At 46.2% G+C, this 27,882-nt stretch overlaps 2 protein-coding genes across 30 annotated transcripts in view; both read left to right on the top strand.

Moving 5' to 3' along the window:
* MICAL3 (microtubule associated monooxygenase, calponin and LIM domain containing 3) overlaps nucleotides 1–4,886 on the top strand; it is a 170,603-nt gene extending 165,717 nt beyond the window's left edge. For all 26 annotated transcript variants that reach the window (XM_014259305.2, XM_088054966.1, XM_088054968.1 and 23 more), the window contains one exon: nucleotides 10–4,886. In XM_014259305.2, coding sequence (XP_014114780.2) covers nucleotides 10–194 — 185 coding nt within the window. In that variant the 3' untranslated portion in view covers nucleotides 195–4,886. The remainder of the gene's footprint in view (nucleotides 1–9) is intronic.
* Nucleotides 4,887–8,454: 3,568 nt separating this feature from the next.
* BID (BH3 interacting domain death agonist) lies at nucleotides 8,455–27,332 on the top strand. 4 transcript variants are annotated; one of them, XM_005530576.3, is made up of 7 exons: nucleotides 8,531–8,557; nucleotides 19,433–19,541; nucleotides 20,831–20,897; nucleotides 22,676–22,853; nucleotides 24,145–24,287; nucleotides 25,161–25,364; nucleotides 26,481–27,332. In XM_005530576.3, the coding sequence occupies exons 3-7, from the start codon at nucleotides 20,889–20,891 to the stop codon at nucleotides 26,490–26,492; spliced, it is 546 nt and encodes a 181-aa protein (XP_005530633.2). In that variant the 5' UTR covers nucleotides 8,531–8,557; nucleotides 19,433–19,541; nucleotides 20,831–20,888; the 3' UTR covers nucleotides 26,493–27,332. The 4 variants fall into 4 exon arrangements, with proteins under 4 accessions (XP_087911021.1, XP_005530633.2, XP_087911020.1 ...); XM_088054894.1 differs by having other exon boundaries at nucleotides 22,676–22,862; XM_088054895.1 differs by lacking the exon at nucleotides 20,831–20,897 and having other exon boundaries at nucleotides 8,455–8,557; nucleotides 22,676–22,862.
* The last annotated feature ends 550 nt before the right edge of the window (nucleotides 27,333–27,882 follow it).

Raw genomic sequence — 27,882 nt, 5'->3', positions numbered from 1 at the left:
TCTCTGTAGATCACCTGAAGACAGATGAGGAGCTCTCGGAGGAGAAGAGGATCCTGAATGAAATGCTTGAAGTAGTGGAGCAGAGAGATTCCCTTGTGGCTCTCCTTGAGGAGCAGCGACTTCGAGAAAAAGAAGAAGACAAGGACCTGGAGGCAGTCATGCTTTCCAAAGGTTTCAGCTTGAACTGGTCCTGAGCTTAACACATTTACCTCTGCTGGTCTGTGTTGTCCAGTTGGCCTACCCTGAGTTTGCCAGAATTACATGGATAGGAAGATGTTGAAGGGGAAACCTCTGAAGGGTCTAACAGCATGCAGGGATTTGGTTTGAAGCACTCAGAAGCCTTTTGATAAGTGTGTTGGTTCCAGAAGCTTAAGTTTTACATGTCTGCAAGCCAAGCTGAAGAAATGAGTTGAGACTGTGGAGTCTCCTTGAGGTCCTGTACACATATTTTGTGTGTGTGGTAGTAGGGAGGGGGGAATAATCCATGTGTGGGGAAGGAGGTTAAGGGAAGAAGTACCCTTAACTACACTGGATTTAAGGCAGTCCATTCCTTCCCCGTTTTCACTACACCAATTCTAATAAAAGGGAGGGAAGTGGCAACCCTTCCTGAAAAACCACAGCAGCCTGTAGCAGTGGAGTTAGCTGTCCAAGAGAGCTCCAGAAGCCCAGGGCAACACCTTCTTTGCTTTAGTCTTCCTCCCCACCAAAGAAACCTGCAGTTGATCCTTACGCATGGATATGAAGAAATACAAGACAGAGAAGATACTGCTATGTGTGATGGAACTCTCTTGCCTCTTGGTTTTTAGAGAGAAGTGGGCATCAGTGGAGTCTTTCCCTACCTTAGCCTCCTAAATCTTCTTGTGGGGAGCAAGAGGAGCAGAAGAGAGAGGGAAGATGCCCATCTGCTTTGCTACACACTGGAGAGACAGCTACTGCTGGCCTTAGTCTTCATGGCCACAGCTCAGAGGCTGGTGGGCTTCCTTGTTCTGTTTTTATTGTGACTGTTTTGACACTGGAAAATACTGCTGTGGGACAGTGGTAAGTGTGTGCTGGGGCAGGGATGTTCCCAGGCAGCATTCCCTGGTTATTAGGCCCCTAAAAGGGAGAAGCCCTTAAGTGACTGAACCACCATTAGGACTTTTCAGTGTTTTTATTTTATTTTTTTTTTTCCTCTGTATTTTGTTTTTGCACATTGGAAACGAAGCTTAAGACCTGCCTGGGCCCTCAGTCACTTTGACCCTTTTATGTCAATTAACTTATTTTTTTAATACTTGAAAGAAGATTCATTTTTGTATCTTTTAGGAAAAAAAAATGGACGAGTGATGGGTGTGTGTGCCTGCTGCATCCTACAACTTCCACTTCAAAATTACTGGACGTTGTTACCTGTGGCTATTTATTAGTGTTCTTATTAATAATTTGATTGTTACACATATTTGATTGTGGAGGGAGTGTTTTAACTCTGTTAGAGAAAGACACTACTGCGGATTGGTCCCTGCTTCACAGCAAGGGCAGCCTTTATGTACCCATGGAAGCATCCTGCCCTAGGAATTTTCCTCTATGAAAAAATCCTGTACACTCATGGAGTTCAAGATTCTATTTGTGTTCTCAGCATCCTTTTCTTCCACATCCCAGATTCTCTCTTTTGGATTAACAAACCTATATTTATTTAAATTTTACATTTTTATAACAAGAAAGCCAAAACTGTGAGGTGTAGAAATATCCCATATGTCTCTTTTTCACTGAAAGAGGGGATCCTCACAGTCCTGATACAGTTTGAGGGGTTTCCATGAAAACAGAAATAGCACATTTCCTGCTGCATCTATTGGAAGAAGCTCCTTTTGGCCCAGTTAGCAAATCTGCTGCTTTTCAGCCAGGAGGGTTCTGACCGTAACCACACGATAGCCGATGAGCAGGATATGCACTGAGCAGCTCAGCACCATTCCCTGTGGGACAGAATCCCTGGGCAAACCGTGTCCTTAACCGACCCTGCACAGCTGAAACAGCGCCATGCACTAGGGATGTGTCCCATGCTTCACATCCTTCAAACCTTCCAAGGTTTCCCTCCTTGGGATGCTACATTCTTACCCTGTTAAAGAAGTACCAAGGCTGCTTTCTGATGTCTTTGAGAGCGTGTCCCATGCCCAAGCACTGACTCTTCCAGCTTGCATTGACACTGCCGGTGCGAGGCACCCCAGCAGGGCTGAATATCCTTCAGTCTTTTGCCCCGGCACAGAAGTTTGCATGGTTTCTTGCTGTTGGCTCTCTACCTCCTTCAGAGGGGTCTTTCCTGCAAGCCAAGGTCTATGATTTGAATCCACCTCTGGCTTGGGAGAATGCTCCAGGTGGAGGGAGAATGGGCAGGAGTGTCCATGGGGACTCTGAGCAGTGCTGGCTGCTAATTGTGGAAACACGTGTTTTCCACCCAAAGTGTTCTCCCTTTATTCCACCTAGTGTTTTATGCTAAGGCATTACAAATTAAATCCAGACACTCGTGAAACCAAGCAGACAGACAGGCAGCTGCAGTGCTACTTGATAACTGTGTGTGTTTAGCAAGTGATACTTGCCATATCAGCATCCAGGAGTGTTGGCTTTACCAACAGGATGTCCAACAAACACAATTCCCTCCCGTTTGCTGGTGCAGGGCCTGCTGCCCGACTCAAACTGGCAATGGTAGTTTACACAGTCTGCATTTGAGGGGCCACTGGAAGCTGGAGTGCAGGAAGAGGGAAGAAAGATAGAAAGTTTACTGTGAATTGTTTTGTGCAGAGAATTGACCTCAGTCCATTTTATAGTGCACTGGGTATATGGGCCACATCTAACTTGTAACAAAAGGTCATTGAATGTGAGCTGTAGAACAGAAAAAAGTCCTGAAGAAGAAACACCAGATGGTTTCTTTTCCCTTTCATGCTAGGGGACATTGGCCACATTTTTGCAATGCTGAAGAGTGAGATCACTTGAGGGTATAATACCTTATTGCACAGAAAACCCACACATTCTAACCCTAAACTCTTTGGGTTGTGCTGAAGGCTTCCAGTAGCGAGAACGAAAATGAAGAGCTAACATCGCACACACAAATGGATTAAAAATACACAAAAGGGAATGTTAAAAGGCCTTTTTATATCAAAATGGTTGTAAAAGGCACAACTTGCTATTTGCTGTTCAGTTGCACTTTAAGAATATGACTTGCATATCAGATAGTGGGTTTTTTTACTCTCTGAATATTTTTAATTCAAGTTTTGTATTTTTAAAGCTGAAGAGGGCTCTTGTGAGCACAAAATTCCTTATTTGTATCCGAATCTGAGCAGGATGCTCTAGCTCTTTGCGCTGCCCGCAGCAGCAGTGACTCAGCCATGCGCATTCAATGGCGTTGTGTCCATTTCACACGAGAGGAGAGCCAAGAGCCCCTCAGCTCCCGAGACCTGGGCACCCAAGGGTGGCTGTCCCCAGGTGACATGGTCCTGACCCGGGGCTGGAAGAGAGCCGAGCTTGGAACCTGAGCCGTGTTCGTTTTGAAATGGGCACACTGATGATGGGGCAAGCGCTTCAGCCCCCTACGGGGAAGGGAGGGGAAGAAAAGGCCCAGGAGGCAAATGGAGATGGGGGAGTGAGGACTGCCAGAACAACTAACCTGCTGTTTTCACAGTACCATTTCTTTCTTTGTTTTTTTAGCTGTTCTGTTCCTTTTAACTGTATTCTCATTAAAAGTCACAACTGGCTGTAAAATTCTGAGCTTCAGAGAACTAATGTGTGGGGAGGTGACAAGACATTTCAGCTCCAACTTTCAGACATGTTCCTTTTTTCAGTTAACCAATATCCCCTGGTCTCACTAGGGCATGTTATAAACTGCATTGCTGAACATATTTTAGAGCAAACCGCAAGTTTTAAAAGTCTGTCCTTCTCTCTCCGTCTCTGCATTTTCTGTAAATATTTGTTTGTATGTAAAGGCACCAGTGGATCCTTGGGCTACCCCCACGGTCAAGAATCTGAGTTTTGTGCAATGCTAGGCCTCTGTTAGAACACGGTGCTTGCGTAGAGCTAGTCACCACATTTGTGTGCACTCTGGTGGGTTTTAATATTTTTTATACATCCTAATCCTGAACGTTATGAAATATTCTAAGTGGTCTAGACAGCATGATCTAGAGCAGCCGGCAGTTCCCTTTTGTGAGCAGCTACACCTTGTTTGGTTAACATTCTTCTAAAATGAGTTTTCCATTAAGTGTTTACACCACACACCAGTGGATTGAGAGAGGTGTTGCATTGTAAAATCTCCCGTGTACAAACTGAAAAGTTGTGATGGGAATTTCAGTTGTCACTGTCTGCGAGGGAGAGAGCTCTAAAGCATACTAAAAACCAGCCTGTATATAGTTCACAGAGAAAGAGATTGCTGGCTGTTGACCTTTGCAAAGTAACAGAGATGAGAAGCTTTCCAAAAGTTCCTGCTTTTGGATTGTTCAAGGACTGCTTGGCAGGTACTGGGCAGGGTAGCAGGCAGATGAGGATGTCACTGAAAGCAGGTGAGAAGGGGAGGATGCCATGTTCTGATGGCATTGCAGTAATTTAAATACTCTGTGGGTGCATGCGTGTGTGTGTGAGGTCTAATCCAGGCAAAGGGAGTTGCTTTGGCATCTGCCCTTTAGTATGAACGTGAACTCTGATATTCAGATTGTTCAAGGCTTTTACGGTTGGCATGTGTGGAGCGTTAACAGAAAAGCGAATACCCTACCTGTACAAAACCAACTCTGTTCCAGCCTGTTTTCTTCTGTTTGGTTGTGTTTTACCGTTTGTTTTTATGCACACTTGCTTCATTGGTGTTGAAATTTTAGCACCTCAGATGGCCAACTGAACTAAAAAAAAAAGAAAAAAATAAAGTCATTAATTATTTTTTCTTTTTTGTTGGTGGCGCTATCGTTTCTTTCCTCTCTTGTCACTTCTCTGGTTGATGATTGACAAGGACCTGAGGGGAGGTAATCTAGAGATAACTCTGGCTGTTAAAGGGCCTGGCTTCAATTTTTCTTTTGCTGGCTCACTCTCAGCCACTCTGAATCATCTGATGCAAAGAAATCAATGATACACCCCCAGTAGATGTACATATTCTACATTGTTTCTTCAGAATCTCTGAGAGAAGTTACAGTAAATAGCTAAAAAGGGATGAAGGTCCTATAAATTGGGTTGTAGAAACTAGGATTTAATTTTTGTAGCTGAAGCTCACTTCCTCAGCCTGCAGTACCAGCCTGAACATCTGAAGCTGGTGTAGCAGCATCCAGTAAAATAATGGGAGAATTACATTAATACCTGTGTCTTTTTAACATTTTTTTCTCTTAAGAAGCAGATGTTTCACACAGGATGGTGGGGGAAATCCCAGCCGGGGAAATCCCAAACAATATGTTTTATTTTCTTGCCTACTGAACCATTTTCAAAAACAAAGGATTAACCCTGGTGTTCCTATGGTGGTGTGATGAAAGGAAACCTATTAGTGCAGCAGGAGGGATGACAGGCCTCGGATTTCCCCTTGCCTGGAGGCTGGGCCAGCAAGCTGTGCTGCAGGTGGCATGCTCACTGCCTCATTTGTGCAGCTCAGTAGGGCAGCAGTTCTTGAAGTACATTTCAGACCTTACAATTCTTCCTGTTCTTTTGGTCTCTCGCTCCCAAATAGTAGTGGGGACAAAAAAATAGTAGTGGGAATAAAAATAGTAATGGGAACAAAAATAGTAGTGGGAGAAAACTGTGGTTACCCAAGGATGTGGGATCTTTCTGCTGTCAAAAGACCAGTCCCTGAGGATTTCTCATTTGATGCCAGAAGAAATGTCTGGAAAGTGACTGCTGGACTCTGGGACACAGGAGGCTGGCTTGCGTCCATAGCTTAGGAATGTCTTGTAACACTTCATCATGGCTTTTTAAGTTACACTACAAATTTGTTAGTCCTCAATCCCAAATAGGAACAAAGACATTCTGCTGGTTTATAAACTGTGGATGGAACAACGGGTCTAGGAAGAACTTTATCTGTTGCTAGCTTGGGCAAAACCTACACTGGCCATCCAAGAGAAGTGGTCCTGCACAGATTAGCTATGTGTGTCTAAGAAATTGCACCAGAAAAAGACCCTCTAACAAGTGAAGCCCTCCCCAGGAGCCCAGCCTGGTGGCAGCTGCTGCTTTCCTTTTCCCTTGATAATGAAAGTAGCCTTCAGAAGCCTCTGACCCTTCCCACAGGTGGCATTGCCCTTGGCACAGAACCACAACCCTTCCCCAGCTCTTTGCCTTCCGTGCGGAGGTGAGGAAGAGCACGGAAGTTACCGAGGTGGGAAGGGTGAATGTTCCCTCAGCTCTGGGCAGCACAGGAGGAAGGTTGGCAGTGGGTTCATTAAGAAGCATGCAGAGCCTCTTTCTGGCAGCAGCAGATATATTTTATCTCGTACAGCCCTCCTGGCTGTACTCAGCCTGGCTAAAGACAATGAATGTAACTTGTCAGGAAAAATAACCAAGGGAAAGTTACCCCTACAACCCCTGGCCATTCTGGCTTCCCCTCATGTTTTACAGAGTTTTTTGAAAAGTCCTCAGTATCAGTGCTGTGGCAGTAATTAGCAATTGCTGTTTACATTATTAATTGCATTTTTAAGTTCCACATATTGGAGAATGCAAACCTAATCCTGTAAGGATTCTACCTGGCTACACATCTCTTCATCCTAAACATCAGCAGCAATGGTTACCACAAAACCATTTACCATAAATATTATCCTGTTGGTGGCAACGGGTGAAAGCAACAGTGCTGGCACGTGTCCGCATCTCCTCCTGGAGCCACAGGGAAGAAGAGGCCTCATGCTTCATTTTATAGATATTACTTGAGGGGTATGATGAGTTGCCTCCTTCTTTAGCCTGCACCTTTTTACACAGCACTCAAAATAAGGAGCAAAAAAAAAAAAACAACCCTCTGCTCCAGAAACCAGCTCTGGAAAAAGCTATATTTTGCCTTGGCACCTTGGGAACAGTGTGAATGCCTGTGGATATCAGGAAAGTAGATAAACTAGTATTTCCTAACCTGATGAGTGTATGGTGCTTTTCTGCATGTCTCAGGTGCAGAAATCACGTGGCTTTCTGTAAGCAAAAGATAACATCTCTTTACTATTCACATGTTCTATACAAAGATATAATTCATATTACTCAGATACCAGGAACAAAAAGATAAACAACCAAATAGCATTTTCTCAAAAAAAAAAAAAAAAAAAAGAAATACACTCTGGGCAGAAGGGAGGGAGTGCTGCTTGGGGCAGTGCTGACTTTGCAGGACAAAGCTGAAGAGTTTGAGGAAACAGAAACTTCTCTTCAGTTCCTTGAAATTTACGTATTTGCATGTCATTTCCCCCCCCCCCCACCATTCCCAGTGGGAAGCTACAGGGTAGGTTGACCAACATGACTCAGAGCTGAATCAGAACTGGTTCAGTCTGTGTTGGAGAATCCCAAGAACTTTAAAAAGCCCTCTAAGTTCACACTCTGTGGGTGAAAAAACCTGAGCCTCGCACTGGCACTATGACAAGGCATATGGTGGAAGAAAAGTGTGACAGGAATATCACCTGAATACCAGCTAAACATGGCTCTAAACAGAGCTATGTTGAAGTGTATTAAATAGGAATTAGTTGAAGTCGGACTGTATTACTACACTTGAAAGGAGGTTGTTTGACCAGCAAGGTGGGGGCTGGCCTTTTCTCCCAGGAAACGAGTGACAGAATGAGAGCACAAAGTCTTGAACTGCACCAGAGGAGGTTCGACTTGGGAGTAATTTCTTCACAGAAAGGTGATTGGAGAGTAACTGGAGTGATTAAAAAAAAAAAAAAGAAATTGGAAGAAATTGGAGTAATTCCTTCACAGAAAGGTGATTAAACTTTGGAATGGGCTGCTCAGGGAAGCGGTGGAGTCACCGTCCCTGGAGGTGTTAAAGACTGGACGTGGCACTGAGGGCCGTAGTCTGGGTGCCAGGGTAGTGTTTGGTCACAGGTTAGACCCGATGGTCGCAGAGGTGTTTTCCAACCTAATTGGTTCTGTTGTTCTGTGATTTGAAGCCCATAAAACGATCGTAAACGAAAACCTGCATTTATTGGGCAGGGAAAGAAGTGGCTGTAGATGGGGTATGAGGAGCCTTTGGCCAAACGGCACCAGGTCGGGGATACCCAGCAGAATTGCAGAACGAGGATGGCTGGCGGGAGGGCTGTGGCGGATCCCGAGGCCCGGGCGGATCCCGGGCAATTCCCGCTCCCTCACGCCCTCAGCCCGTGCGGCCTCACCAGGTCGGGGGTACCCATCAGAACTGCAGAACGAGGGTGGCTGTCGGGAGGGCTGTGGCTGGGCCCGGATCGGGCGGATCCCGGGTCCCAGGCGGATCCCGAGGCCCGGGCGGATCCCGGCGCAATTCCCGCTCCCTCACGGCCCCAGCCCGCGCGGCCATTGGGCCGGGCCCGCAGCGGGCGCGTGCCGCGCGTTCCCGCCCGCCCCTGGGGCGGGGCCGGCTCGGCGCTCGAATACCGGGGAAAGCGCGGTCGGAGCGTCGAGCGCTGCAGCCCCGGTCCCGGTGAGTGTCGCCTGTGGTTCCGCGGCTCGGCGGGCACGCCGCGGTGGGCGGGAAGCTCGCGGGGTGTTCACGGGTGAGGCTCGGTGCTGCGCGGGGCGCCCGGGAAGCGCCGGTGGCCGTGGCGGTGTCGGGCCCGCTGGCTCCTGGGCCGCAGGTGCCGGCTGCAGCTCGCAGCCCCCCGAGTTTGTGGGGTGAAGTGACCCCGCGGGGGCCCCTGTGCGCCTTCTGCTTTCTTTTCTGGGTACTGGAAACTCCTCTGCCTCCGGGCCGATCTCCCTGTTGCTTTCAGCCCGGCCTTGCGTTTCAGCGGTGCCCTTGTTTCTTCCTTCGCTCCGTTTCCTGCTCGGTCGCTGCCGCTGTCCCTCCTTGCCCGTGCTGGGAGTCGCTCCCTCGCTGTGCCATCGGCTCGGGCCCCTCAGCTGCTCCCCCTCGTCCCTGCCTCCCTCCCGCTCAGGTGGTATTTCATTAAACCGCAGAAAGTTCTCTCTGCCTTTTTACACTGCTCAAGTGCAACATCTCGCCCTGAGTTTCTGGTGGGAGTTGTCAGACGAGAGCGGTATTGGCAGGGGAGGGGAAGGAGTTAATCCTGCATTGGTGACTCCGGAGGGACGCACTCTTCTCTCCGGCTGAAGGATGTGGCGGAGCGAGGCAAGGAGCAGTTTTCTAAAAATAGCTCTACCATTTTTTAGGAAGAGGAGGTGATTAATAAAGATGAGTCAATTCAGGGTGAGCTTTTCTCCCCTTCCCCAAAGCTATAGGTGTGTGTGTGCTGTTTGAGGGGGTGTACGCCTTTGGTTCTCCCTTTGTTTCCGGGGAGCAGCGCTCACATTCCCCACGGCACACGGGAATTCAGGGTGGGTGAAGGCTGGAGCAGAAGAAGGGTGTTTCTATAAATTACATAGTCTGATGTATGGTTATGGAGTTGCTTGCAGTGACAGTGGCCCTGAAACTGGTGGGTTTGGCGCGGGGTGGGGATGTTCTTCTTTTAAATGATAATATTTTGTAGCTTTAATTTAAAAAAAAAAAAAAAAAAAAAAGGTATAGTGTCTCCGAGATGTACTTCTTTTAAATGATAGTATTTTGTAGCTTTAATTTTTTTAAAAAAAAGTTGTATCACTAAAGTTTTCATTCAGAAATTCAGCGCTTAATTCAGAAACGGTGAACTTTTCTTTATGTCTCTTGGGAGTATCTGGGCCATAATCTTGTCGTGGGATACTTGTTATCTGTTCAAAACTGTTAAAGTGTTTGGTGGAGGAAGGAGCAAAGTGAATCCCCGACGGGAAAATATTTTTGAAGTTTTTGTTTTGATTTGTTTTTTTTTTGGTAAAGGACTTTTTGCAAAAGTCCACCTGGGGGGAACAGTGGTTTTTGTTCTGTTATAACTTTCTGTCACTAATCAGACTGAAACTGTTTTCACCTGCCTGTGGAAGCATAACATCTTAAAAGGTGTTATTTAAAAAGAAGGGGTTTTCTGTGTGGGTTTGTTTTTTTTTTCCCCCTCTCCTTTGCAACCTCTTTATATGAGTTTAGTGCTGTTCAGTGTCTTATTTAGTATAACTTTGCAACAGGTGTTCCTGGAGATCTCTTCTGTGCTACTGGTGTTACACAAAAGCACTGGGAGAATTCATTGTATAAAAAGTAGCATTCTAGCACCCTGTTATTCGCTTGGATTTCTGCAACCTGTCTCTTCCTTTCTAAGTCTCTTGTCTTTCTTTAGAGGTAACTGGCAGGGCTTAGGGACCTGCTGAGGCAAAACACTTCCATTGTGCATGATCAGGGTAACAGGCTGTGGTAAACCTTGTGTCAAGGAAGGCTGATGTGAAAAACCTCCCCTTCTGATTTGTCCGTGCCTTCTTGTCCGTGCATCTGGTGACATTTGCTGCATTTAGGAAGAAAAAATGTTGACTGAGTTTTGGTTATGTGGTTTTGTTGGGTTCCTACCCTCCCAATTTGTTAAAACCAGATTAGGCCGGCTGAGATGGTGAGTTCAGCTGAGTTTGTCACTGTGCACAGGCAGCAGAACAGTGTGCAACACTCCACCAGGGCTGCCTGTGCAAACCTGGAGTCTGTGCTCCTGGGATTTGGGCATGCCTGAACCCAGAACCTGGACACTACACCTCTGGATAATGTGAGGGCCTTGTAAAGGTGCTCAGTGTGGCTTTTTATTTCTGCTTAATCCTAAACCAGTAAGAACTGTGATGTATAACTAGGGAGTTATCTTGTGGGGTGAGTGTATTCACTGAACACTCTCGTTTGAGGTCATTTATGCTATGTTTCCCTACATTGTGTTTTTCCTGTGTGACAGGATGACTGGGGTCATCCACACTCGGCAGGAGTCTGAGGAGCTGTCAGATCAAACAGGGTTTGTTTTTTTTCTCTAACAGAATGAAAGTGTTTAGAGTTAGAAGCAGGCAGACACATAAATCTAGTGACTCTCACCTTTGGAGACCTTCCTGGAGCAGCCTGGTGCTTGGAAGTCATTGGATGGGAGAGAAGGAACTGTCTTTAATAACTGAACAGGTTTCTGTGCCTGGTGCAAGGACTGTGGAGAAGCAGCCTCGAGGTCTTGGTTCCTTGATAACAGCTTAAAGCAGCTCCTTTGGCCTCTGGGTATGAACTCCTCAGCAGGAAAGAACCAGCCTGGTCTGTGGTTTCTCTGCTGAGGGGAATTGTGTGCAGATGGGCAGGTTTCATTTTCACTGCTTAACAGCTCCTAGATGAGAGAAAGAGAAGAATTTACTATCAATTTTGCGTTGGTTTTTCTGGGTTTTTTTGGTTTTGTTTTTCCTCAAGGAGCCGCCTTCTTTTTTTTCTTGGCATACTCAGTGTCAGATTACAGAGTTTTGGGAGCTGGAGTTACCTGTGTATCTCTGTGCTGTGCAAAGCCAAGTATGTGAAAGTATTTCTAATTAGTGAGTGGAGCTCATGATTTAGCCAAAGGTGCAAAACTTGTAAGTCTGAGCCCCTTTTAGTTTTGGATGGCTTTGGTTGGGGTTGGAGGAGGTTGCAGGGGGCTGAGTTTAGCTTTAATTAAAGCTTATCAGTTATGATTATGCTGTATGCCTAGGTGTTCCCTTCCTCAGAGAACAAGTCTAACCCAGACAGTAGGAGGGATATAGGGAAATGAGGGCTAAAATGTAGAAAGAAATGTTAAGTCACACAGCTCCCAGTGTCATTCTTTAGGTTTGGTAGTAATCTGTTAAGCTTCTGTGATTGCCTTGGTTTGTACCAGATGTCTGTAGTGAACCATGTCTTGACATCCTGCTGTTACCACATCTCTACTGAGAGGAGAACAGGACTCCCTGGAGCTGCCAGTGGTGTGCATTAGGCACCTGAGATGGCAGGGATTGCCTCCTGGCTGTTTTCTGAAGCAGTTGCTCAGTGTAGAGCATAGGGCTGTGTTGATGTATCTTTCACACCCTTGGCAACAGCTGCTCCAAGAATCCTTCACCCGCTCCTTGCTGAGCCCCATGGCTGGGAGCGTTGTTAGCACTGCCTTGGGCATTTGGTGACTTCTTGATCCAGCCTGCTGCTTTCCCTGTGTCTTTGCCACCACCATGGCACTGCTTGGGGATGCTGCTTGGCCCTGGTGGGCTTTGGGTGGACTGGCTTGGCTGGCAGACATGAGGAAAGAGCTGCATTCTTTCATGCATTTCGGGAATTTGGCTCTTTCTCCCAGGAGAGGACAGTGTCATTTGGCTTTAAACTCCTCCTACCTCAGTAGCTTGCTCCTCACTTTCCTTTAAACTCTCAGAGCTTTTATTCAGCTTCACTGAAGTATGAGCAGGGGAATTGGACTGTGTGTGCAGTCATGACATGGTTGGATTTTTGTTTAAATGTCTGCAAACCTGCTCTATTTCCTGGTAAAATGCTGTGACTGTGACCTTTGGCCAGTGTGTAATGCTATTTATAGAACGGGCAATACCCAGGTGTCTCAGATATAATACCTTAAATATTTTGGGCTATTTTCTTCATCTTTAAAGGACACATACATTCCTCAGTTCCTTGGTATGTGTTGCTCCTGGTTGTTCAGTGTAATTGCTGTAATACCTTAAGTTGACAGTCACATGAAACAAATTCACTTAAATCAGCAGTTGCTGTATTTTGGGTTTGTTAGCTCTTCCTGTGTTTCAACATCAACCTGTTCCTCCTAAGGTAGAACTGAAAGTAAAATGGTTTTGCTTTGTTTCATGCACAGTCATGTGTTTTCTCCTAGAAAAACACACTTTTTCACTGTGCTTGTAGACCTACAGCTAAGAGTAGGTGTTGAGTGGAAGAAGCAGCGTACTCTGAGACATCTCCTGTTTGCCTGGCACTAGGAAATGTGTACTCCTGCAGGCACCTATTTACCATTTTCCTGTCACAGTTCCCAAATGGCTCCTGCAGCATTTCTTTGAGGGGGAGTGTTTTCTTAGCTGTGTATCATTGTGAAAGGTGTTTAAAAGAGATGATGCTTTTTTTTTTATGCTCACAGTGCATGGCTTTGATCAGGGTGATGAATGCTGCTTTGAGTTACTATCATTTTTGGCTGCCTGGCTTGATGTACAACTTCCTTTTTAAGGTTCTTGAGGATTTCTGGGCTTCTGTCATAAGAGATTCCTTCAAGATTATCTTGATTTTTTTTTTTTTTTATATATATATTTTGGCTCCATCAGTTTAACTGTCATGGTGGGAATGGAGGTTGCAGTGGGAGAAGGGAATCAAAACATCTGTGTCAGACTTTCCTTCTGGGGATCATCTCCAGCTGTCTGTGCTGGTGTTTCATAAAACTGAGGAGCCTAAGAGATATTTATGTCTCTGATACACTTGATGTTTAGGAGGAGGGAAAATTCACTTTCATCTTCTGGAAAAGCTGTCAAATATTGACACAGCGTTGTGGATGCTCTCAGAGCACATGAGCATGCAGCTGTGAAGATTTGTCTTTGTACCCCTTCCTCTAGAAATGCTTTGGGTCTTTTTATGATGAATGTTCAAAGTCTGAGAGGGTGAGCAGGCTCCACTGAAGTCATTCTGGGGAATACCGGCTGTGAGAATTCCCTTGACAGTAAATTGTCCAGTGCACTGAATTGTTGCTTAGCAGCTCCTTGAGTGCCATCCTGGCTGTTGCATCAGCAACCCTTGTTCTCCCCAAGCAGGGAGCTCCCAAAGTGCTGAAATGCTGTTCTTTGGACATGTAATTTCTGATGGGCCACTCTGATCCAGTATTTAAATTTCACACTGAAGCATCTCTACAGTTTCTGTTTATTCCAGGAAGCAGTGCAGGCGTTCCTGGTGCTTACCAGTCTAGAAAGGGAGTTCTTGCCTGCTCACGTGGCCTGAAAGGCAGAGGGAATGCTGCTGTTAGTGGCCACCTGTGTCCATAAAGCTGTCTTTTTGAATTCTTTTTTTTTATTAATTCTGACCAGTTTCTTGCTTTGCTTATCTCAATTGCCAGTCAGGCAAAGGAAAGACAGATTTACATTCCTCTTTACTGTTGGTATCAGCTGTGAAATGCATCCAAGTTGCAAAATGACGTGGCATTCCTGATGTTCTGACTGATGGCTGGTCCATGCTCATGCTGGCACACAACAGTGTGCATTAAAACTGAAATCAGGATTCTCTTGTCCTGTAGGTGGCATGGCAGTTCTTGTATCCAGTCCCACTTTCTGAGGTCTTGTGGCTGGCAGAGCCTGTCCAAGTGACACCTGCAGCTCTCAGAGCACTGCTGCCAAGTGCTGGGACTGTGTCTGCTGTGGGAACTGAGCACTTTGTCTCTGCTCCAGTGTAAAAAGTGTAAAAGCAGCTTTTCCAGAGTGCCAGGGGCTCTGAATCCAGAAGCAAGTCTTGCATTTCTCTGGCTGGACGCTGTCACTTGTCACATCACCAGTGATGTTTGTCCCAGTGCTGCCTGCTCTCGGTCTGCTTGGTCTTCCTTGATAATGTCAAAACATTGGAACTGTGATTCTTCAATGCTTCCTGCTTTTGTATCATTTCTAAGAGGCAAACATAAGAACTGCTTACACGTGCACTGTGCCATTATAGCAGGGGTCTGTGGCAGCTGAAATAGAGAGACAGATTGGTTAGATTTTGAACAGAAAACTAGCCCTGTGAAAAAAGACCAGCAGTCTTGTATGATAGTGGTGATGGTGCTTTTTCATCAGGGTTTGCTCTGCTCCCTCCAGCCAGGTCCTGAGGAAAGATAGAAGTATTTTCCTAACCTTAGTGAGGAGGTGAAGTGCAGGATGAGCTTACCTGGCTGGAGTTCCTTTGCTCAACACTGGAGGGGAAAAACTGGCCCATGTCAGATCCAAGAAACTGCCTGTGCTCTGATAGCCAAGATCCAAGTCCTGCCCTTGCCCCTTGGGTGTGGCTATGCCCAAAGCATGGAGATGTGGAAATTCTCTTTGGGTCCAGCAGTAGTTAGCTGAATTCAAATTCCAGCTGCAGGCTTCCTGCTGACTCAGCTGAAGCTCAGCTGTGTCTTTAGGCTGGCTGCTGAAGAATAAAGTGTTGTTGTGCTGCCCCTGTCACTGATCCAATACAGAAACAACACTGATGAAAAGTTCCTGCCTGCCTGTTTTTTAAGAGCATTATTAATATGGCAGTGCTCCTTCTTATTCATGTGCTGCGTGGGGGATGGACACCAGAGCTTTTTGAGCCAAATGAGAAGGGTGGCTGATGAGGGATTTGGATGTTTTTTTTCCTTAGAAGTCAAAGTGCTGCCCTGATAACCAGAAGGTTGCTGCAATTCGTGTCATCGTGAAAAGGCAAAAGACCTTCAGGGACTTAAATAAATTTATATCAGAAAGGCCTGCTGACAGCTTCTTTGTAGAATTGTCTCTAACAAAAAGGTTTTTCTTCCAAAGAGGAAGATAAACCCCCTTTAAACAAAGAGTGCAGTGTGTTTCTAAGCCAAAATACACAGCTGAGAGTGCTTGGTGTCTGGGCTGAGATGATAATTCTAAATACTAAAATACTAAAGAAGCAAATGTAAAAATGTCCCAGCTAAGACAGTAATAAGTATTTAGCATGTTTTGCATCAAAGGTATGAAAAATAAATGGCTTTGTGTTGGGTTTTGTTTTCCCTTGCTGGAGAGATTGGTAGTGGCATTATTTGCATCCTAAAGAAGGGAAGCAATTTGAAGCTGAAAGGAAGAGAAACAAAAGCTGAAAACCTCAAGCAGTCGGCTGTCCTGCCTAGGAGTATCAGGGAGAGGTTTTCCTGGTTGTATTTTAAGTAGTCTCGTGATTCCTGACTAACAGGGCATTTCTCCCGAGAGCCAAGCAAATAAACTGCGAGTGGTGGAGGAGGTGTATCCTGCTCTGAGCCAGTGAGCTGCTGCTATCTCCAAGTGTGCTCCTCATGCTTTGTCAGTTTTGCCACTTCCAAAACGAGCTCTTGCATCCTCCCTCAGAGGCAAATGGGTGGAAAATACCCTTGGTTTGGAAGGAGTGTTCCCTGTGGGAGGGGGGGAAGAACCTGACACAATAGTTTTTGTGTTAAGCAGATGTACCAAACCACCCTTGAGCTTCACAGCTCTGTGTGTGTGCATCCAGAGGGTCTTGGTGAGCCCATCCTTCACTCTGCTTCTACACTGCAGTGTCTGTTCTCCCACCACACTGCTTCTCTATCCAAAGCCTAGAAGCAAATTCTACTTTAGGAGTGAGTCTCAAATGAGGCAAAATCCTGGGGCGTTCTAAACGCTGTTACAGGCTGGCAAATCCTTTGAGGAGTGATGGGGAGAGGTTTCCTATGGTAATAACATCCTATTAACTCATCTCAGCACTGCTGGTTTTGCACACCAAGACACCTTTCCTGGGCTGTTTGGTTCCTGATGGGTTTATGAGCTAGAAGTGGAGCATTGCAGAGTGCTGGGGCTTTTGGTGGTTTTGGGCTGTGATGTGGTATTTCCTTACACTCTCGTGACCTGAAGTGCTGCAGACAACAGCAGCACAGCTCAGAATATCCTCAAGTAAGGAACTTCCAAGGCTGTGTTGCTGTTTCTCTTCCTTTGTTTTCCAGTAGTGACTGGATATGTAAAGTAGCTGTGCCTGTGGCAAGTTCTCATGAAGACAGTAAAATTGAGTGGTTATGGTTAGATGTATGGGTTTAGAATGTTAGGACATATCAAATACTTGGTTTCCCTGCCTATAAAACGATGCCCTTGCTGTGTAAAAAGCTCTGTAGCTCAGCAGTGAAACATCTGCCTACAGGACAAGTAAGTGCCACCAGGTCCAGGAAGGGACAAATAAAACATTGTTTTATTTCTTCCAATCATCCTGACTGCAACACCCAAAGTTCTTATCTTTCAGCTGCCACACAGGAAAAGCAATGCTCAGGTTGGAATTTTTTGACTTTGCAGTGACTGATGCTTTATTGTGCTTTCTGCTTTGGAGATTTTAATTTTGGCTGACTCAAACATGAGATATAAACATCTTGAGAGCTCACACAATAGGTCCATTGACTGATAGCATCGCTCTCTGGCATTTATATGGAAGGTGTCTCAGAATCCAGACATGATATTAAAGGAATCAGTCCTACAGGCTGTGACTTCCCTGCTGAACAAAGTGTTTGTTTTCCTGACCAGATTCTGTCACTGGAGCTGGGAATAGTAACTCCCAGGCTGAGCTGTGAGGTGAAGAGTCTGAGGGGAAGTGATGGTAAGCAGAGACACTGTTTGTGGGGTGGCTTCTTTTCTGAGCTGTCTTGAGCATGTAGCACAAGTGTGGAGATGAAAACTGATTTGTAGGGTGGCTTAGCACTGCTGCAGGGATTCTGAGACGTGCTGCTAAGGCAGCCCTGAGAGCTGTGGGGAGTTCCCCCCAGCTGGTAACCACAGCATAATACAGTGTGTGAGGCTTTTCCTTGGGATTAGCCCTCACATCCTGATGTGGGAGGAGTTGAGGTGTGGCAGAGAGGCCAAAAAGTGCCAATTGTCTTGCAGTCCTGCTTCTCCCTCTTTTCCAGCCTGCAAACCTGCAGTGCCATCCCTCCTTAAGGCCTGGAGTCAGGGGGTCCTGGCCCCTAGTGGTGCCACCCCTCCCTGGTGGACTGCAGGTGGGGAAAGGTCCTCTGGTGAGTTCCTTGTGAGATTTAAAGGATAATGCAGCTTGGGGATGAGAGGGAGAAGCAGAAGATGGGACACCAGACCTGAAGGAGCTGTGTTGTTGGAGAGCAGTAAAGCCAATACTACAGGGTAATTTTTAACAGTACCATCCCTCAGGGTGTACTCAGCCCCATCTAAAGAGCTGTGATTGCCTTGGAGGAAGCATCCACAGAGTTCACTTGTGAAAAATCACAGAATTCACTTGTGAAAACTGCTGTGTGTGGGTGGAATGAGGTCTTTCCTACGCCACTGACAGGCTGCTGGTGGATGTGCTTCTCTAACTCTTAATTATGTTTTCTTGCCATATGCCCCTCCTGCATCCCATACAATGTTGAGGTGGAATGAACATGCCCTACACTGATTCTGTAGAACTGATTTAAGGGTCTCAAACTTGTGCTTAAATTCCCCCCTTCATTTTTTGGTAAGAAACAAGAGAAAGAACAGGTCTAAAAAACTGTAGTCTTATGTGTTGAACGCTTCAAGGCATTTAGTGATTTCTGAGAAGCAGCTCATTTCTCACAAAGAAATGTGAGCTTCTCACAAAGCTCATTTATCTAATGAGTGAATTGAAGTAAAAAATGAATAATGTATTAAAATTGGTTGGTGTTTCAATTAAAATATCATATTCTATAAAAATTAGTTCCAAGATTTCAGCAGCCCTAAAGCAGCCTTAGCAAATTATCTAGTTTGACTCTGAATCTGAGTGCAGGTGGTGTTTCTGCCCTTTATCCATCTTTTCTCCTTCTCCAACTAAAGATTCTTTGTACCCAATATAAGGTAACTTTTTTCCCTTCACCAGAAACAGTTTTAATCTGAATCTAAAACTACCAGGATTTCAAAGTGTTAATGATTAAAAAATTTGGGTGGTATCAGCATGATTGCATTTGACTGTTTGGGGTTTGTTCTTTAGGGGACTTTTTGGGGTTTTTTTGAGGTTCCATTAAGAAATTTGATTTCTCAGGAGGAACTTTGTAACAGTCTAAGCCCTTTGCATTGATTCAAAGTAGTTATGTAAAACTTGAGGTTCCTGTAATTACTAGTTAACTAAAATAAAAAATAATTTGCCCTGTATTGTAGGAGTAGGAAACTGTTTTGAGGTGTGAGAGAAATCCTTTTTCCTCTTCTCTGGTGTGTTTTTGACCACCCAAGCAGAACTTTCTTAGCTGAGGGCAGGTATTGCCTTCAGGGGCATTCACTGCCTGGGTGGTCAATCTGGTTTAGGAAATTCAGTTTGTGATGTTATCGTGTTCAGGCTCCTTTGTCTGCATTTTTTGCCACATTAGTACTTTGGAGTATGGTGGAACTTTTCATTGTTGTGTTTGTTTTATCTCTGCTCATATGCAGAAGTAGATAAAATTGCTATTTTCAGCTATGGTGAGTGACTTTTGAAAATGTCTCTATTTCTGTGGACTTGGCCTGAGGTGTGTCTGTATCTACACATCCCTGAGGGAAGGGAAGAACCCATGTGTGTTGTAGGTCTCTTCTCCCTGCACAGCAACTGACATCTGCAGGTTCAGCAGGCACCTGGCTGGGCTGGAGCAGTCTGTGCCACTTCATTTAAAGCAGAGAGTGGGAAAATTGCATTGAAAAGAAATGTTATCTCTAAAAGCAGAGTATGTACAAACTGAGGCTTTACCTAACCTACAGAAATGTTGCTTGTGTGGACAACTCCTGAGGAGTTTGCACGAAGCCAAAGTCCTGCCACAGACTTAATTCTAAATTCCCACTTTTCTCTTAGTCTCACTATTCTGAGTTCTCAAACCTGAATTAACATCTGTGTCTCTTCCAGCAAAGTCAAGCCCAGAAGAAAGATCACCCTGACCTATTTCAGAGCCCCTTCAGGTCCCAAAGAACAGGACAGAGGACTCTCCCCAGCCAGAACACTCCTTAGGGTAGAGGTGAGTAGCAGCAATGAGGATTTGAATGGAACAGAGGAAAATGCAAAGCAGCAAGGGATAAGCCTGTGTTGTAGCTGTTAGGCTGACATAATTCCATGAAAAGAAGAGTTCATGGTTAAGAGGCTTCCTGTGGGCTGTTGTGTGTTTCAAACATGTTTGAGATTGTGTTTTGGTCTGGGACTTGTAAGAGCCTTTGAAAAGTTGGGACATTCATGGTCTCTTGAAATACAGCTGTGGTTTGCTTCAGAGTTAGAATTTCTTTCTGCTTTCACTTCCCTCTTTTCTACCAGCACACTTAGTTATTTAAAACACAGATATGAGGGCTTGTTACTGTGAAATTGGGTGATTTATCACTAGCCCAGGTCTTTGATGGTTAGCAGGCCTTTTGTTTGGGTTCCTTAGTGCTTCCAGCCCATTTTTGGTTAGAAGGTACCTGCATAACACCCAGGTTATTGCCCTGGGTGAAGAAGCCTTGCTAGGGAGTGCCCACTTTCAGCCAGGTCCTGCTCATCAAGAATTGAACCAGAGACTTCTGTGTGCACCTGTGGGACTGTTGTGTGTAAGGCAGCAAATGCAAGGTCCTGACCCAACCATCAGCTGCTCCTGGCAGGATGAGGAGGGAGCACTGTGCTCCTACACTTCCCCTTTGGGTGCCTCTTCCCTTGGGCTCTGTCCTGCTTTCTCCCTTCTTTCCAGCTGCACTCAGGTGATTGGAGGCCTCTGTTGGCCCTTGATCCAACTTTCCCCATCACAGATATTTATTGGGAAGTATTGAAATGAGCCTGAGTTTCCATGTGGAGGGTGGGGAGAGGCACCCTCGAGGCCCTGTGGATGTGTAGCAATGTCAGCTGGGTGTTTCATTTCAGAGTATTCTGCTGTGCATGCAGATCCATCAGCTCACCTGCTCTCAGGATCGTCTCTGATCACCCTGCTCTTCATTCCAGCCTCTGGCTCCATGGAGGGTTGTCCCTGCCTTCCCCAACAGCAGCTGTTGGCTTTAAAGCCCTGTTTGTAGGTTGTGTCACTGCACTGTCTGGCACATGTCTATGGCAGAAAGGAGACTTGTGCCTCTCATTTACAGGGCCCCTCTCACTGAGACAGTTTGTGGTTTCCTCAGCCCTTTTTCATGACTGATGGTGTGTGATGGGCAGCTCTCCAGGAAGAGGGATATGCATCACTAAAAGGGATGTTTACTATGAGGCATGGCCAGACACATAAGTACAGCTGCAAGACATGGGTTTCTGGGGATTTGTTTTCCTTTTACACTTTCCTTTCTTACTCTTTCACAGGACAAGGACTTCTAGTCTGAAGCAAAGTGACCCGAGCTGCTCTGTCCCTGAATCCATCATGGAACAGGTTAGAGTCAAACGTGTCTGAAGTCAGCTGTTCCCAGTTCTCTGGTGCACTTGTCCTGAGATACTTAGGAGGGGATAAGTCTCAGTGTTGGCTTGTGGCCTTCTTGAATTTCCCAGAATTTCTGCAGCGTTCCTGGCACTGTTCTGAATACAAGGGAAGAGGATGGAACCAGTTAGGTTGCAAGTTGCTTCCCTGCAGCTCTTGGTGTGGCACTTCCCCTTAGGACTGCAAGCTGGAGATGTAGCTGTGCAAGAGACTACAATGTTTATTGATAAAGCTACAAACTGCTGAAACTAATGAAGGAATGGGCACAGCCCTGTCATTTGCATTGCAATGGTTTGTGCAATGTTGAACACAATTATGATGCTGTTACTTAGCACACTTCAGTCTTACACATTGAGGTGTCACTGAAATGTCTGTCATGCTCCACCAGCCCAGCTCATGGTAGGAAACAGTTCTAATCCCATACTCTGCCCTGCCACAAGCCTTTTGTAGTTAAAAAACTACAGGTTTTAGGTTAGTAGGTTAAAAAAAACGTATCAGTGATAAACCCAATGAGCAGTCCAGCAGGTTGCTGGAGGGGATTGCCACTGTGCCCCATATGTGCTTTCTGTTCATCTCTGACTGATCATATACTTTATTTTCCATTTGTTTCCATTTCTGAACCCTGCCTTTTGTTGACTTTGTTCCTCCTTTTGTCCACCCAGTCAGATACAGTTATGTGGAGGCTTTGCAAGGTTCCACTCCCCAAAACTCCCTTTCAGTTACCAAGTTCATCCTGGTGTTGGCATAGCAAACCATTCTTTAATTATTTTTTTTCTCCCTAGATAAAATTAAGCCTGAGTATTTTCTTACAGGCAGACCATCTGCATACAAGATTAAGGATTTTCTTTCTTACTTTATTTCTGTGCTTACTCCACATCCTGCTCTCTTTACCTGTTTAAGTTAAATTATTGGAGAGTCTCCTGGTTTTCTGGAGGCCTTAGTTGGTTATGAGGCCTGGTGTTCCAGTGGGGCCTCTCGCTCCTATCAATCTGCCTGCCTCCTAATTAATTAATTTAATTTTTAATAGCCTGCCTTGCTTGAAGGCTGCAGGTTGTGTGGCCATGGAGACAGCATGTGCCCGTTTTCTGAGGGTGAGTGTGCCACTGGAGGTGGCAGTGATCTGCCATTTCTCTTGTGAGCAGCTGCTTGGCTCTCTGTGAGGAGCTGAACAAGTTTATTATGGAGCTGGTTGAAGTTCCTTTGAAGAGGGAGAAGAAATGGGAACCTTGGGGGTTTTTGCAGGCTTATGCTCTTATCACTATTTCCCACCTTGTTACTGCTCTGCTCTGATTACATTAACATGGGGAGCTGCTGCCTTCTTTATGCACAGCAAGTAGAATGCCCAATTCCCAAATATGGGGTAAAACCCTTCCAAACCCAGGTGTCTGAGTAAGGGAAGTGGATGGCTTTTTGCTGAATACATGCCTGTTTCAAAAGAGGAGCTCAGATCAGGGTTGCTGCCACAGCTGGAAATGTGAGGAGATGGTGAGCTGGGTTTTTAACACAGGTTTGTAAGAGCAGAGCCTTCTGTCTTCCACCATGGGATGCTCCTGTGTGGATCCACATCCAGGACCCAGTCTGCATTTGCTGAGGCCTCGTGGACCCCCTGGCTGGTGCTGTAGGGGTGCTCAGAGGAGGCCACAGAGACGTGTTCAGGGTTGGAAAACAGTCTAGATGCTTTGAGTGGGCTGTTTTCTAGGCATGGGCTTAACAGTGATTTCCTTATGTCTCAGATCAATGGATCTCTTCAGATGGAGTATGCACTGCTGTTCACCTTCCTGGAGGCATCCTCAGACTGTCAGTTCAGAGACCAGCTGCATTCCCTGCAAAGCCAGCAGATTATGTTGTGCCGAGGAAACGATGACGATGAGCTTCAGACCGATGGCAATCGGAGCGGCCACTTTCAGAATGGTGAGCTAGGTGAGCAGGCTTTTCTCCATCCCACATGTCTCTCTGAACATGGTGGTTTTCTTTCCCCATTTCCTATCTTTGCTATGGTCTGTTTCAGAGGAATAATGTTTATTCTATTGAGAAAATTCACTATGTGGCTGTTGGTGGTGTTGGCTGGGAATTTAACACTTAGGTTAAGACAACTGGTGTTTGTACTTTCTCTCTCCATGGATTTCTAGAACACCTGTCACTGGGTTTTGTCTGCAGCACATCAGACAAGGGCACAAAGCTGATATTGGTGCTAGCTGCCCTCAAGGAGTGGATACAAGGCAGTTAAGTTAGGCCTCACACTGCTCCTCAGGCAGTATCAATATTTGGGCTAGGATCTTGGAACAGCTCGAGTTCTGGTACTGGATGAACCTCTTTCTGATCTACCAGTCTGGTGGAAACAGTTCCTCAAGTAGCTTTTGGTCCTGTTCCTGCTTTGCTGGCCATCTGCAGGGTGGCTACTGCCCCTTGCCCAGGGTGTGTCAGCTGCCACACTGACCTCAACTGAAGCAGGGTGAGGAGGAGCTGCTACAGTGAATTGCCCTCTCTCACACAAATCTGCACAGGTCTCATGCCAAAAGCAGGTAGACAAGGTAGAAGGTTCTCAGCTGAAAAAGGACAGATTCAGACTAAATCTAAGGAAGATTTTTACAATGAGAGTGGTAAAACACTGGCACAGGTTGCCCAAAGAGGTGATGGATGCACCACCCCTGGAAACATTCAAGGTGAATTAGGCTGGGGCTTTGAGTAATCTAATCTAGTTGAAGATGTCCCTGCTTATTGTAGGGGGTTTAGATTGGATGGCTTTCAAGGTCCCTTCCAATTCCAACTGTTTTATGAGGTGCTGTATTTCAGATGGTGCTTAGGAGACAAGTCCTGACAAGTCACTTCAATTCTAGAATCATTAGGTTGAAAAAGACCTTCAAGGTCATGCCCAGCTTCTCATTTCCCCTTTCTGGGCAGGATGTTGTCTGTAACTGTCCTGTTCACATTTTGGAGATGTTCTAACATGCCCAGCAGTGATTTTTGTTTTTTTGGGCAAGATGAGGCTGCAGTTTACCTAGACTGCGCATACAAACCCCTGTTTTCCACTATGTCTAGTAAGCAACCTGGGTGCACTTCAAGAAATCATGCTTAGACCTGTCATGAATACACTCAGGGATGGGAAGGAGGTTGCTAATGGAGATAAGCAAAATGCTGTGACCTGTACTGAACCTGGTCTGGCTACAGCCTGTGAAGTAAATTCTGCTCTTTGTGTTGGCAGGGTTGGCTCCAACAAATGAAGATGTTATCCGGATCATTGCTGCTCAGCTCGCTGAGATCGGAGACCAGCTGGATAAAGACATCCAGGGAAGAGTTGTAAATGACCTAGTGCAGCACTTTCTGAATGAGAATCTGTCGAGAGAGGTGAGTGAAAAGCAACCTGAAAAGCAGTTCTCCTTTTAAATATTCTTCATCCTTCCTGCTGTGACTTTGTAGGCATCTGAAAATTCATCCCAAACACTTACCTTTGAAGATTTGTTAGAGGTGATTCTGTGGCAGAAGTTAATGTGTAAATTGGGTCCCCTGGGTCCTTTCTGCAGATGGTGAAATGGTGGTTGTGGAAAAGGCCTGACTTTGAGAGGACCTTTTGTCCTTTTGATGGCCCCATGGCTTATCTTGGAAAACAAGCGGTCTGGCTGAGGCTCAGATTTAGTACTTAGGATCTTTGGACTTTTGTGCCAAGTCCTGTATATCTGCTGACCATCATGTGGGTAAGAATTGAGCAGGTTAATGACAGAACCTTAACTTGTGCTTGTTGCTGAGCACTGAAGAGACAGCAAATCATGAGAGACCCTTTGTCTGGTGCTCTAAGGCACTGTGTGTGCTGTGTTCATAGGCACAGTTTTGGGAGTAGCAGTGGGTTTAGGCCTGGCTGGGTGACCTGCTGGGGTGGCCTCTTCCTAGATGCAGTTGGCCCCAGCATCTGACATGCCTTGCTGCTGTGCAAGAGAAGTAGAGTTTGAGGTCTCTTGTGTTAAAAAGGAAGGCTGTCTAAGGATTAGATCTACATCTGGATCAAGTGCCATGGTTTTTTTGGTGGGTTTTTTTTTTGTTGTTTGTTTTTTGTTGTTTTTTTTTATGTAACGGCCTGGCTGTCAAGGCTGGGAGGAAGGGGAGCACCATCCTGTGGAGTGTTACAACAAGCACATCAGTTCTTAGCACAGTCCTGGCAGGCTGTGCTGAGACCCCTTTCTGCCTCAGCTGTTGCACTGAGATCCCTCTCTTCCTTCCATACAGGAGATAACCCTGCACATGTCCAGGGCAGTGAGAGAGCTGACACGCTCCATCCCCTCAGACATGGAACAGGAGAAGGCCATGTTGGTGCTAGCAATGCTCTTGACCAAGAAAATTGTGAATACAGTGCCTTCCCTTCTACACCATGTCTTTAACACCACTCTGAACTACATGAACCAGCAGTTCCACAACTACATTGTTGAAATGGTGAGTACTGTGAGTTCTGTGGGAGTCACAGCCAGCTTTTTAGCTGTCCTGGGTTATTCCCTGAGGGCTGGCCTAGCTCTGAACTGCCTGTGGCCTGCTGGTTTCCCTGTAGTGCTCTGGAGGTTGGGCCAGAAGGGAACATCAGTCCCAGCAGAGCTGTGGAGTGTGCTCGAGGGGGTCATGTCACAGTTTCTGCCAGTGAACAGAGCATGTTTGTTCTGCTGTGCACAGAGAGCTGTGACTGCTCCTCTCCTCCCTGCAAGCTCCTCAGGGAGCTGTGCCAGTAAAATTCTGGTTAATGACTCTTTCATTCCCTCAGGGAAGAAAAGCCTGACCTGAGCTCTATTGACTGCATTTCCCCAGTGTCTTGACCCTGAGGTCTCTGCTCTTGTCCTCCTGAGCTCCCCAGAGCTTGGGAGAACTGGAAGGGGAAAGGAATTGCTCCTGAGAATTAGCACTAGCAGTGGAACAATGAGAAATGGTCAATTCTGTTCTTGTTCTCTGCTGGCACTCGAGAGAGGTGCGGAGGCTGTGCAGCTCACAGGCAAGCCAGGCTAGAGGCCCCAGCTTCAATAACAAATTAGTCTGGGGAGAGGATGCACACCCTGCTGTGAAGGCTCAGTGGTCCTTGAGAATGAGATTTTGGGCAGGGCTGTGATCCTGCCCCCCTGAGAAGCAGAGGTGACACAGTTGTGCTGTGCTGCAGGCCTGTGGGACACTCCTGCACTGCAGCCTTGCCAGGGACAGTGCTGGCAGCAACCTGCAGCGGGCCTGGCTCACCCTGGGCAAGGTGTCACTGGGCTGTGTCCCTTCACTCAGTTTGGCCCCAGGATGCTGAGTTATGCCAGGAATCAGTCAGTGAGACTGGCCCGTGCTGCTGCTCCAGCTGACTCAGAGCACCAAGGGCAGGGAGGGGCCTGCAGCTGGGCACCAGGGCTGTGTCCCTGCTGCTGGCACGGGTGGGAGCACAGGCAGGTGGCACTGTTGGTGCTGTCCCACACTGTCCCCATGGGCCGTGTCCTGCTGGCATGGGCAGGAGCACGGCAGGTGGCAGCCTTGACTGCTTCTGGAGAACACTGCTGCTGTTAATAATGCCTTCTGTTTCTCTCCCTCTAGCTGGGTGAGTGAGCTCTCCAGCCCTGTGTGCAGCCTGTGCATTCCTGAAGATTTTCCTGGATGGATGAAGATCACTTGATTTACTCTTAACTTCTGAGATACAGCTGTGAAAGGGGTGGCAGATTGTAGATAGGCTTTTGTAGACTAGCACAGCAGTAATAGTAGCGTGAGCTGCCTGCCAGCTCTCCCAGTACCTGTAGGGAGTAGTGCTTGCCTCTCTCCTTTTACATTATTTTTTATTTTAGCAGCTGCAGCTTTTGTGCAGAGCCCCAGTGGGCACAGGGCCTGCCCTCTCATTGTTTTTTCTAAGCAGCTGTAGCATTTTACTTTAGTTCTTCACTTCCCAGCCCTGCTCCTGCAGCTGAGCCATGCTGCTGTTCCCAGGAAGGCCTCGGGCTATGGATTGGTGGTTCATCAGCAGAATCATCTGCGGGGGGTGGGTGGGAATCAGGTCTGTCTTGATGAGAAGCTGGCAGCAAGACTGAACAGAACCCTGAGTGATAGAGGAGGGTGTGGCCAGACAAGGCTGACACAAGGATGCTTCAGTATCCATCACCATACACCTGTGTTTGCTTGAAGAATAAAACTGACTGGAAAACTGTAAAGAAAAGGGCAGGGCAGGCACAGGACAAGTCTTGGGAATGCAGCCTGGATATGAATTAGAAAAAGTAGCATATCTTGTAGTCACATCTCAGGTCGAACAAACTCAGACTCAGGTTGTTTGATGAATAATCACACAAGGTGGCAAATGTGTCACCTGTGATCCAGCTGCCTCAGGACTTTTCCAAGTATATAAATATTTTGTGAGGTTTTTTAACTTAAATAAAAAATTCATTTCTGATGGCTGCTACAGCTCTGCAGGCTTTGTTTCTACCTGAAATTTTTTTCTGCAAGTACTCACGGAATTCTTCTAATTCACTTATGATGCAGCTGGCAGCAGTAGAGACACTCGAGTCCTGTCCTTGGGCCTTGCATAAGCAAGTTACCGTGTAGGTAAAACCACCTTTTCTTCTGGTGCCTGCACTAAAACAGGGGGAGAGGGGAAGCACAGAAGTAAGTCTACACATTGTTTTTGAAAACTGTACCATTTATTAAAGTGCAACCTGGGGGCATGGTCTTACAGCAGTGTCCCATTAGCAGAGGGAAAAAATGTACATACCCCTTCACTTGAACTGAATATTGAACAATGAAGCTGGAAAGAACTTTCTTGTCAAGGTGGAAACACTTTTATTAACCAAATGGCACAAGAAGCTTCAGACAAGTTTTCCCCAAGAGGGCTGCACTTGCATATTGGAAGGAACAGTATGATGAGTTCCTGGGATAATGGGTGACCTGAGACCAGTCAGAGTCTCTTCCCCCAGGCAGACCTCTTGAGAACAGAATCCAAAATCCCTGCAAGTCT

This window comes from Pseudopodoces humilis, chromosome 5 (genome assembly GCF_049639895.1).
Source record: "Pseudopodoces humilis isolate 2021_Gansu_Grassland_sample_001 chromosome 5, ASM4963989v1, whole genome shotgun sequence".
In the NCBI taxonomy this organism is placed as follows: Eukaryota; Metazoa; Chordata; class Aves; order Passeriformes; family Paridae; genus Pseudopodoces; species Pseudopodoces humilis.
The sequence above is the reverse complement of the archived record's forward strand: the minus strand, read 5'-3'. Positions and strand labels throughout refer to the sequence as shown.

Coding starts and splice junctions, on each gene's coding strand:
- BID (XM_088054894.1), top strand. Junction 22,863..24,144: donor CTTTCAGAATGGTGAGCTAG/GTGAGCAGGCTT, acceptor TTGTGTTGGCAG/GGTTGGCTCCAACAAATGAA. Junction 24,288..25,160: donor ATGAGAATCTGTCGAGAGAG/GTGAGTGAAAAG, acceptor CCTTCCATACAG/GAGATAACCCTGCACATGTC.